This window comes from Malus domestica, chromosome 07, assembly GCF_042453785.1.
Source record: "Malus domestica chromosome 07, GDT2T_hap1".
Taxonomy (NCBI): Eukaryota; Viridiplantae; Streptophyta; class Magnoliopsida; order Rosales; family Rosaceae; genus Malus; species Malus domestica.
In genome coordinates this window covers 36,573,821-36,586,008 of record NC_091667.1, presented here as the reverse complement: position 1 = coordinate 36,586,008, position 12,188 = coordinate 36,573,821, and the positions used below count along the sequence as shown (strand labels likewise).

General features: G+C 36.2%; 1 protein-coding gene across 1 annotated transcript; it reads left to right on the top strand.

Annotated features, from left to right (window-relative positions):
- The first annotated feature begins 447 nt into the window (after nucleotides 1-447).
- Nucleotides 448-12,049, top strand: LOC103420803 (protein EXPORTIN 1A). Its single transcript, XM_008358842.4, has 32 exons — nucleotides 448-1,039; nucleotides 1,757-1,873; nucleotides 2,287-2,379; nucleotides 2,479-2,550; nucleotides 2,761-2,868; nucleotides 2,963-3,045; nucleotides 3,207-3,345; nucleotides 3,431-3,499; nucleotides 3,629-3,706; nucleotides 4,333-4,395; nucleotides 4,479-4,523; nucleotides 4,649-4,756; nucleotides 4,857-4,955; nucleotides 5,134-5,337; nucleotides 5,747-5,806; nucleotides 6,090-6,200; nucleotides 6,364-6,461; nucleotides 6,594-6,702; nucleotides 6,927-6,992; nucleotides 7,080-7,178; nucleotides 8,082-8,162; nucleotides 8,249-8,338; nucleotides 8,774-8,859; nucleotides 8,959-9,039; nucleotides 9,119-9,301; nucleotides 9,496-9,562; nucleotides 10,256-10,366; nucleotides 10,459-10,566; nucleotides 10,643-10,780; nucleotides 10,865-11,002; nucleotides 11,080-11,184; nucleotides 11,397-12,049. Exons 1-32 carry the CDS (start codon nucleotides 941-943, stop codon nucleotides 11,517-11,519), a joined length of 3,231 nt encoding a protein of 1,076 aa, XP_008357064.1. The 5' UTR covers nucleotides 448-940; the 3' UTR covers nucleotides 11,520-12,049.
- Nucleotides 12,050-12,188: the final 139 nt, after the last annotated feature.

The following is a 12,188-nucleotide window of genomic DNA, read 5'->3' as shown; positions in this document are numbered from 1 at the left end:
ACCAAATCAACCCTTAGTATATATAAATCTATACCTGTATTTGGCTCCATCTTCTTTTTCTCGTTATGGGTAGAAACTTATGTGACACGTCACTTGTCTGCTAACACACATACATTTAGGTGTCATATCCCCATTTTTTCATGAGAAAAACTTAAGTAAGAAAATCTTGATCACGTTAACCGTAAAACATTTTTTAAAAAGTATGAAGACTCTTGTATTTGATCTTATTCTACACGACTTAACGTTTATCATTCTCTTTTTGAGAGCTATCCTAAAAAAAGCAACTGTATTAAAAATTCAAATCCATTTTGTTGGATTCCAATATCAAATATCAGAGGTTCGTTTTTTGTGAGTCGTGAGCGGACGAATAACCTGAAACGAAAGCCAATCACAAGAATTTGTTATATTCACCATATTCTTAGGCCCCCTCAAACGAACTTTTACTTTTGGTCACGCACGCACCAACAACATTTATACACCCGCGCACACACAAACAAAACCCAAAAAAACAAGAAGAGAAACCCAAAATTCAAAACCCCCCACCCTATTCTACTCTACAATTACAAACGCAATCCAACTCGCTACTCGCTCGATCAGTCGCCCGCTCTCTCGCTCTCTCGCTCTCGTACGCTCCTCGTCATTCTACTTCTCTCTCTACTGCTTCATTTTCAAGCTGTCTTTATTTCCCTCCCCCTTCTCTCTCTCTCTCTCTCTCTCTCTCTCTATATCCTCTTTCCTCTAATTAATTTATAAATAAATACCCACACACCCTTTCGCTGCTTCCTCGGCACTATTCTCTTTCCTTCTCTCTCCTAGGGTTTGGGTGGTTTCAGGTGTCTGTGTTTCGTCGTCTCCACACCAGCTATCGCCCTCTAGGGTTTATCGGTTTGGGTCTCTACGATCGTCCTTCCTATCTTTCTCTCTTGCTCACTCAGTGGCTATGGCGGCTGAGAAGCTAAGGGACTTGAGCCAGCCGATTGACGTTGGCTTGCTCGATGCCACCGTCGTCGCCTTCTACGGCACCGGATCTAAGGAGGAGGTGAGCGATTGCTGCTTCTTTCTCTCTTTACTTTCTGTTTGTTTTCCGACCAAGTGTGCCCAATTTGCTACTGCAATCGGGGTTTTTGTGCCCGAGGGTTTAAGCTTTCTGTTTGGGTTCTTAGAGGTTGAGGGGAAATTGAAGCTCTCAGCCCTAGGGTTTAACACTTGAAAACCTTCATTTGGCGGAGTTTTTACGTTTGAGCGTTTGATGGATTACTGGACATTAGCTATCTGCCTATTTTTGGGTTGTTTGGTTCCGTGGGTTTGGAAGAGAGATATTTTAATGGTTGCATTGGTAATCGGTTTCAGTGTAAAATTTGGAATAATCAATCTTTCATCCTCAACACTTCCGGAACTAAACATACCGTGATTGAGTAATGATGGTGAACTGGTTATTTTGTGACTGCAGTACATTTTCTGTTCGAAAAAATATGAATGCATTGCAATGTTTATTGAATACTTAATACCAGGATTTCTCTTTGTTTAGACGAACTAGGTTTACGAAAACATTTCAGCTTCCCTTACCAAAACGATTAACAAATAAAATGAGTAATGCTTTATGGATTCACTTGTAGCCTCATTATTAGTATTCATATGGTATTTGAATAACGGAGGTGTTGGTAAATTATATGCTTAACTTGTAATTTTGTGGCCCTTAGTTCTCCAAGTATTTTATGTTCTAAGAGTAATTTTGCTCCATGTGTTGACAATACAGAGGACAGCTGCAGACCAGATATTGAGGGACTTGCAAAACAATCCCGATATGTGGCTCCAAGTTGTGCACATTTTACAGAGCGCAAAGAACCTAAACACCAAGTTCTTTGCCCTGCAGGTCAGTTGTGTTGCATAACAATCTATGACCAGTGCATTTACTTTTTGTCTAACAAGGCCACTGTCAGATGCCCAGATGGTCCTTGCAGTAGGGCAGCAAGGCTGAAGCAGGCTTCAGACGGGCCTTTCAAAAATAGCCAAAAATAGAATGCCTTTATGTGGGTACAACAACAACAATAATAATCAAGTTGACTGCTTAGGTGTAGATTTTGTTTTTTTTTTGTTAAACAAGGCATCAGATAAAGTCTACATAATGCTTATACCATCTAATCTTGTTGCATGTTCATTAGCTTTCTCATGGTTTGGTGCTTTGGAAAAAATTCTATACAGGTTTTCATTACAACCTGTATAAATCTTTCTGTTCGTATTTTAAGGTGCTGATATTATGAGGGTTTTCTTTGCATCCACATTCAGGTCCTAGAAGGGGTTATCAAGTATAGGTGGAATGCATTGCCTGTTGAACAGCGAGACGGAATGAAAAATTATATTTCTGATGTCATTGTACAGGTATGAATCAGGCAGTAAATATATGAGGATTGCAAGTTTTGCTTGTTTAGATAGTCATGTAGTAAATTTCCTTTCTTACCTTTGGTTCCTATTGTGAAGCTATCAAGTAATGAGGCCTCTTTTCGAATGGAAAGACTTTATGTCAGCAAACTCAATATTATACTCGTTCAGGTATTTCCTTGTTTCTCTCCCATTAGGATTATTGCATTTGTTGATTTTTTTTGGTTAGTTTGTTGTATCAAGCACTTTGTTTTCTTTCCCGTTTGTCTGTTGTCTTTTTCTATTTGATAGTTTCTGAAATTTACTTGTTATATTCAAATCTGTAATTGCTTGCTTTGGATATGTTTGTGATGTAATATATCGACATTACTCCATTTACAGATTTTGAAGCATGATTGGCCCACTAAATGGCGAAGCTTTATTCCAGATCTTGTATCAGCAGCTAAAACTAGTGAAACCATTTGCGAGAATTGTATGGCCATATTGAAGGTAAGTGTTTTTAATGTTGAATGTTAAAGATTGAAATCCAATTGATTATGGCTTCATTGGGTCGGTACTAATTGCTTAAATGTGTTACGTTCAGCTCCTAAGTGAAGAGGTTTTTGATTTCTCAAGGGGGGAAATGACACAGTTAAAGATTAAAGAGCTTAAACAATCATTGAACAGGTAATTGGCTGCTCAATTTGGTATCTTTGTTCTTAATTGGGTGGGGGTGTCAATTTATTCTGTTTCTGACATGCCATACTTTTACTTGTCGATTTATTGGGTGTGTTTAATGTGTTTATTTACTCTCTATTGTGTTTGATATTCTTTTTTCATTTTTGCAGTGAGTTTCAACTCATTCATGAGTTGTGCTTATATGTACTATCAGCCTCTCAACGAACCGAGCTGATACGTGCAACATTATCCACACTGCATGCTTTCCTTTCATGGATTCCCCTGGGATATATTTTCGAGTCCCCTTTGGTGCGTATAACACTGTTGTGTGGTTCTTGATTACCCTTCCAAATGATTTATCCTTATCTTTCTATATTGTGTCTGTATTTTACAGCTTGAAACCCTTCTGAAGTTTTTTCCCATGCCTTTATATCGGAATCTTGCCCTTCAATGTCTAACGGAGGTACATTGTTGTTCCATTTCTATTAAGCAATTATGTGTTTGTTGCACGTATGCAAAAAGCAACGAGGAGATCGTGTGATATTGCTGCTTCCAATTATTTAGTATTTATATCTGCTATTTTGGTTTTCAGGTTGCAGCACTTAGTTTCGGTGAATTCTATAATGCACAATATGTTAAGATGTACAATATATTCATGGTGCAGTTACAGGTGTGAAAATATATCAGTTTTCTTTTGTATTCTTAGTTCTTACACCTAGTTTTAGCTCCACATTCAGTGTTTAATGTGTAGTTATGAATACATGGAATGAGAAAAATACATTTAAGAAACACACGTCTAATTTGATAAGTTTATTGTAAAAAAAATGGTTAAAGTTTCAGCCAAATATGAAAGTGGCAAGTTTATTAACTTGGTTTGCTGATTTATAATTTAGTATCTAGTTTATGGGTTTAAAGTACTTAAAGAAGCATTCAATTTTTAATCATTTTATAGGGAATTGTTATTGGCACTCCCAAAATCTAATTTTGGACTCCAAACTTTCTATGTTTAGAAAGAAAAATACTCTTATGGGGAGTGCACAATTGGATTTTTGGGGTGCCAATAATAGTTCCCTTTTTATTAGATTTCTAATGTTTTGAAGAAAAGGACCAATAATTGAAAACTATAAAGGCATAAGGATTGCTGGAGTATGTTTACTCACATAAATTGTGCATAATTTTAATGGACATATCCTTGGGCAAATTTTCTGATTCGTTTACTCTTGCAATATAATTTGACTTTCATCATTTTCTTATTCTTTCCTTAATGCTTTTGAATTTTTTTAATGAAACAATTAGACTATTCTCCCATCCACCACAAACATCCCTGAAGCTTATGCAAATGGATCTGGCGAGGAACAGGTACAATTTATCTAATGATTGTGGGCTTCCCTATTGTTCGTGTTTGTGTATTGAACTAGTTTCTTATGGTGTTGTTTTGTTAGGCATTCATTCAGAACTTGGCACTGTTTCTCACTTCGTTTTACAAGGCAAGTTTCTTCTCTTTCAGATGAATATGTTGATGTACTGCCTTGCCTTCACGAGCTTTATATTAATCCTTAAGCATCTGTTGAGGAGTGAAGACATTGCTGATTGTCTACTTATATTTTTGCAGTCGCATATTCGTGTTCTTGAAACCACACCAGAGACTATAGCTGCATTGCTGATGGGTCTTGAATATCTTGTAAACATCTCCTATGTGGATGACACCGAAGTTTTTAAGGTATGATTAATTGTGACTTGTTCTCTCTCTCTCTCTCTCTCTCCCCCCTCCTTGAACAGATGATTTTAAGATTTGACTTGGACTTCGTTGTTTCAATCAGGTTTGCTTAGACTATTGGAATGCCTTGGTTTTGGAACTGTTTGAGGCAAATCATAATCTGGATAACCCTGCAGTATCTGCCAATATGATGGGGTTGCAGGTATTCGAATACTTCCATATGTATACTATTTGTTGCTTTGAGTTTCCGTTTTATACCTACATTAGTGTATTCTAGTTCACTTGCAAATTTGTCCTTTTTTTTATTTTTTATGTTGTACTTTGTAGATTTCCTTTTAATTCCATTGCAAGAATAACCTGTGTCATACATCGATATGCAGATGAATTTGCTTCCTAGTATGGTTGATGGCCTTGGCTCACAACTTTTGCAAAGGCGGCAAATATATGTTGGTATTATGTCAAAGTTGAGGTTGCTCATGATCTGTCGTATGGCTAAGCCAGAAGAGGTTCTCATTGTTGAAGATGAGAACGGGAACATTGTTCGTGAGACCTTGAAGGACAATGATGTTCTAGTTCAATATAAGGTGATAAATCTTGTATAGCTGATATATTTATAACTTTCTAAGCTATCAAGTTCATGTTAATCTTTTCTTGTAATGAAAATATGGGTGCTAGTCTCTTCTAGATGAAGTTTATTTGGCATTTCTGTATATGAAGAAATAATATAAAATTTGTTGACAAGGTGGGGGATTCTAAAGAATTGGAGGTGTCATTGTCAAAACATTGTAGGGGTGTTCCTGTCATTTTGAGTCGGTGTGATATAGTGGGCGTTTTAGCTTAGTGTATTTGATATGATTTGATTTTGGCACAAACTCAGTTTCTATGATATGCTTCTTTGTCTGAATAATAGAAAATTATTGAATTATTTATGGTTTTCTCCCTTCAGTTTTTTCATATTTTGTTCTGATATTGTTATTGTTCATGATCTTGCAGATCATGAGGGAGACACTGATATATTTGTCACACCTTGACCACGACGACACCGAGAAGCAGGTAAAGGGTAGTTTTTCTTTGAAGTAAAATTAAACAATAACCATGCTTCATTCTACTTGCTGATTCCTTTGACGCATAACCCTGCAAGATGATGCTTTTAGCATTATGTTATCTTGCCTAGATAATTTTTCATATAATTTGAAATAATCATCTTTCATATGTGATCTATAACTCATCATGCACCGAGAATATTCCTTTTAGTATAATCTCTGTTGTGGGGACTAATTTTTCCTATTTTGTATTTCTATCTAATATTTCTCTTTCCACTGACATTTGGAAACAGATGCTAAAGAAATTAAACAAACAACTGACTGGTGAGGATTGGGCATGGAACAACTTAAACACATTATGCTGGGCAATAGGGTCTATATCTGGTTCCATGATGGAAGAACAGGTATGCTTTGTCTTTAATCATTTTTATTATTTGAAGAATTGACTGAAGGATTTTTTAAATTTAAAATTTTTTTTTTTATGATGATTTCATTATGTCTTAGGCTTTTTATACCGTTATTGTCTCAAAATGTGGTTTGATGCTTCTTACCCTTTGCTCTTCGCAGGAAAATAGATTTTTGGTGATGGTCATTCGCGACCTGCTGAACTTGTGTGAAATCATAAAGGGGAAAGATAATAAAGCAGTTATTGCAAGCAACATCATGTAAGTATTTGTGGTCCTACCAGTTTTTTTCAGCTTAAGCTAAAGGTTTCACTTGCCTAAATGTGTTACCAATAGGTTTCAATGACCTGTATTTTTATAGTATAATAAAGTGAAGCTTTGCTTGGTTTTCAGGTATGTTGTCGGACAGTACCCAAGGTTCTTAAGAGCTCATTGGAAGTTCTTAAAGACTGTTGTGAATAAGTTGTTTGAGTTTATGCATGAAACGCATCCTGGAGTTCAGGTGATTTTTTTATAATCATGTTTAAGGTTGCTTTTAAAATTTTAAACTTAAAATGTACATGTTAACTGTTGCAAAGTTTTTTATTGCTAGTGTTATTTAAGTATTTATGATAATCTGGGACTATCTTTTTTATTGGGGTGGTCTGGTTTGGTCCTGGGTGTTCAGTTATATGCACATGTTTTATTAATATCAGTCTTCTATAACTGTTGTTGCATTTGTTTCAGGACATGGCCTGCGACACATTCTTGAAAATTGTTCAAAAGTGCAAGCGTAAATTTGTTATTGTACAGGTGTTTTCTCTTATAAGTTGGCATTAGAATCGTCCTTGTCATAGATGTTGAGATTGTTTTCTAATTGACTGCTTCTGTGATTTTTAGGTTGGAGAAAATGAACCATTTGTTTCTGAACTCCTGACAAGCCTGCCGAGTACTGTTGGCGATCTTCAACCTCACCAGATTCATACTTTCTATGAAGCTGTATGTCTTTCTTATGTTCCTTTTTCTACATAGTTAGACCAATGCCAATGGTTGGGGTTAAAACCTAAATATTTAGCCCAGACAATTTAGGTTCTAATCCAAAATAGTTTTTCTCCTTCAGTGGTTTTGTCTTAAAATTTTAGCCTGAAATTATTAAAGAATGATTTTAGGCTAATTTATTTTTGGTAACTTTTTTAAAAATAAAATATATGTAGATTTTCCTAATTTGTTTTTTTGAACATTTTAACCTTAAAATATTTAAATTCCGATAAATAATGAAAAAACACTAAACCTACCTCATTCTTACACATATGCACCACATGAAAGAACATGGAAAACCACAACCTAGTCCATTCTTAAACACAAACACATAGGTGGGTAGAAAGAAAAAAAGGAAGAACTGTATGACGAAAGTGAATTTTGTGTCGATGTTTGAACAAATACATATACTTATAGAGTCTTTGGATGAATTTTGATTTAAATAATTTCTTTTAATTGTTTTAGCCAAAATTTGGGTTGGTTGATCTTCTTTTTACCGATAGATTTGCTCATATTCGATTTCAACAGTTAGATTTAATGTATTTATAGATTTGAATTTTTTATTTTTTTTAAATTGAACCAATGGTCCAACCACGTGGGCTGTCCCATAAAAAAAAATAGGAGTTGGTCTTTCCGCAAGCCGACAACATCTGGGTCCCAGCGCTGAGTCCAGCCACTAACCTTGGTTCATTTTCTGGGCTCAATTTGGCCCAAAAATAAGTTTCAACCCAAAACCTTTTTAGCCCAATGATTGGAGAAGCTTTGGGCAAGTTTAAAACCTAAATTTTGAGTTTTAACCCAACCATTTGAGTTGGTCTTATACATAAAAATTTGTTATAAACAATTGCCTTTTGGTTATCTTAGGTTGGTCATATGATTCAAGCAGAGTCTGATCCCAAGAAGAGAGAAGAATATCTACAGAGATTGATGGGTCTCCCAAATCAGGTATATTTCGATATATGTGCAATGTGCATGACTACTTGCAAGTGCTCAAAATAGCTTGTTGCTTATTATATTAGCTTGTTCACCAGAAATGGGCCGAGATTATAGGGCAAGCACGCCTAAGTGTTGATTTCCTGAAGGATCAGGAGGTAATTCGGACTGTGCTTAATATATTACAGGTATGATTTTCAAATTTTGTTACTTAGGTATTCTGTAGTCGACCATATCATGGATCATGGAGATATTATTGATGTAGCTTTATTGTATCTTGTTTTCTCTGTTCTTTTTCTTACTGTTCTGTTGTCAGTTGAACTTGTTTATGTTAGATTGTGCAGTTTCTGTTAGGTGAGCTGTTGTTTTTGTAGCAGCATCTTTCTGTGAACTTTACTGCATCCAAAGTGGCCCCTTATATATGTCGACCTTTTATTCTTTCCTTTACGTACTTGGTGAATCCTTTACTTCTATTTTGCAAGGATTGTTCATCCTTTTGTGTCATATCAATATAAAATGTGATTGTTCTTGTGGCTGTAGCCACTTTTGATTATATTTTAGTCTGTTGTTTTGCTTTTGAAAGGATTGTGAGTACCGGGTGTGATTCTGTTGTTGATTTGCAGACAAATACTAGCGTTGCGAGCTCCCTTGGAACGTTTTTCCTGTCTCAGATCTCAATGATATTTCTGGACATGCTTAATGTGTACAGGTATGACCAATGTTTTCAGGCGTCGAAAGATTTTCGGATGTTTAATTTGGTTTCTTTTTAACTAATATAGTTATGCATGGCACTATTTATTTTGTACAGGATGTACAGTGAGCTTGTATCTAGTAACATTGCAGAAGGGGGTCCCTATGCTTCCAAAACATCCTATGTGAAACTTCTTCGGTGGGACCTTTTGTACAAATTTCTTTTCAGTTTAACAATTAAACCTCAAATACCATGTTTTGATTTAGTCCTCCAACAGGTCGGTGAAGAGGGAGACTCTCAAGTTGATTGAGACATTCTTGGACAAGGCAGAAGACCAACCACACATAGGAAAACAAATTGTGCCTCCCATGTTGGATCCGGTCCTAGGTGACTATGCCAGGAATTTGCCTGATGCTAGAGAGTCGGAGGTTTTGTCACTTTTTGCCACTATCATAAATAAGTATGTTATCTTTCTTTCATTATCTTGTCTTTTTTGCTTTGATTACAACTAGATATGATAGTATCTTGCTAAAAACCACAGCCAACTAAAAGGACCAGTAAGCTGCTGCCTGCATTTTTCTTCTGGCTAAAGAATTTGCTATTTGTTTTCTTTAGTGTCTTCCAGTGCCTTATATTTGTACCCCTTGCCTTTAGGTACAAGGGTGCAATGATAGATGATGTGCCAAGAATATTTGAAGCTGTTTTCCAGTGCACATTGGAGGTAAGAATGTGGCCCATTCAGCAATGGTCCTGAACAATTGTGATTTTTTTATTAATATTCGAAGCAATATCAATAATACTGCCACACATTTAGATGCCACACGCGTCTACTCCCTATATACATGTTGTATGAATGTATGTATGTATTTTTGCCAAAACATTTGAAAGTCTGGTCATGTGCCATCCTGTATAAAATTTTAGAAGTAGCGTATCAAATTATGTGTTCATTTTTTGGAGTTGATGTGATCATCAAGTAGCATAAATCAGTTAATTTGGTTTCTACTTCCATAACAGTCGCACTACATTTCTGGCTGAACATTTTACTATATATCCAAGTTCTTTTTCGATATCCCTTTCTCCATAAGCATTGGTGAAGAGGATAGATCTGTTGGTGATATGTTTATTTGCATATCCTCTGATACCAAATAGCGTTTGGAGTGATGGCTAAATCTTAAATTCATTAAATATGATTTGGCTAAACATGTTAGTATTCTTACCAAGTCCTTTTTCGGCATCCCCTTCTCCATAATGCATTGCTGAAGAGGGATTTTAGCATCTTGGTGTTGGTGTTATGTCTATGTTGCATCCTCTGAGGTCTGATGCCAAAGAACCTCTGGAGTGACAGCTAAAATTTTGAAAATTCGATTTGTACCTTAGTTGTTTTCTTACATATCTTTATTCTGTGCCCTTGCAGATGATCACCAAAAATTTTGAAGATTACCCAGAGCATCGATTGAAGTTCTTTTCTTTGCTTCGTGCCATTGCTGCACACTGCTTTGCTGCATTGATTCGATTATCGAGTCCGGTATGTGCACTTGTCTGTCTGCCATTACTGTCTATGTCAGCTGGTTATGAAGGATTGGCTTCTGTTATAATTAAATTTTTTGTATACTTCAGCAACTGAAGCTTGTCATGGATTCAATTATATGGGCGTTTCGGCACACTGAAAGAAATATTGCTGAAACTGGGCTGAACCTGTTGTTGGAAATGCTGAGAAACTTTCAGGTGTGATATCGTGCATTTTTTCATTAGCCATGTTGTAATGCCATTTAAGCTCACACTGTCTTGGTTGATTTGACAGAATTCAGAGTTCTGCAATCAGTTTTACCGTACATACTTTCTGACAATTGAGCAAGAAATATTTGCTGTCTTGACTGATACATTTCATAAGCCTGGGTTCAAGTTGCATGTCTTGGTTCTCCAACATTTGTTTAGCCTGGTAATGTATCTTGTCATACCTTCAAGTTCTTTCCTTGATTCATAAGCTTACATAAATTAAAAGTTACATATTTACTGTTTACAGGTGGGAAGTAATCTGTTGAAGGAGCCTTTATGGGATGTTGCAGCTGTTCCTTATCAATATCCTAATAATGGAATGTTTGTTCGTGAATATACAATAAAGCTTTTGAGTACTTCATTCCCGAATATGACTGGGGCGGAGGTATATAACTATGAATACTATTATGTTTATGTCTCTTTTTTTCTAGGTATATCACTTACCTGAAGGTTTTTTTACAGGTTGCTCAATTTGTGAATGGACTATTTGAATCAACGGCTGACATACCCACTTTTAAAAATCACATCCGAGACTTCCTAGTGCAATCCAAAGAATTTTCAGCACAGGTAGGATACCAGAAGCATCAGTTGTTTGGACTCCCAAATTAACAGAGATGTGCATTTTATTATTAGTTTCCCATTCAGTCAAGGAAGATTAGATATTCATCTACGTTGACTAGTTTTTAATGTTGATGTTAAATGTTGCATCTTCCATTCTCGTAGTCTTTTGCTGGGATGAGGCTAATATGGATGTTAAACGGTATGTTGTGATTGTGCAGGACAACAAAGATCTTTATGCAGAGGAGGCTGCTGCTCAGAGAGAGAGAGACCGGCAACGAATGCTTTCTATTCCTGGGCTTATTGCCCCCAATGAGATACAGGACGAAATGGTTGATTCCTAGGCGGCTGATTTTAATGATGAAGCTAATTTCATGGACAATAGATGGAGATGCAAATGGATTCAATCCTCGGAATCTTTCAAATGCAAGTACGGCATTTTTTTTCCCCTAATTAGTTTCCATTTTGTTTCTTAGTTCAAAATTAGTTTAGATCACGAAGGCGCCCGTAGAGTGGTGTTTGCACTCTGTTGCCTTTTAAGTCTATTGGGATGGCTGTAGAGTATTTTTGGTGCTGATTTAGGGAGGGAGATAATGAGGAGTGTTTTGCTGGATCAAAATTAATCATGTGTAGTTTGAACTCGCCAGGCGGGGTAACATTTATGTTATTTGTCATAGGTGTAATATATACTACCCACGCTTGGTTGCGCACAAGTACCTCATATTATATTTGTTTTGTTTCGGTTCTCAATAGAACGTGGTTGTCCCGTTGATTTCATGAGGTTTAGGGTGCAGATTTTTTTGTTTCCTGTCAAGAGTTGTGTGAATTCTGTAATTTGATTGTGCTTAATATATGTTTCTATTTCATTTAGAAATCCTCTCCCAAGTCTTTGTTGGGTTCATCAGTTATGTATGTGATGTCTCTTTTCTGCTTGGTTGCTTTACTAACTGTAGGAATTGACCTTCTCAGTATCGGTATAAATGACCTTTCCCTCATGTTCGGCTCTAGCAATA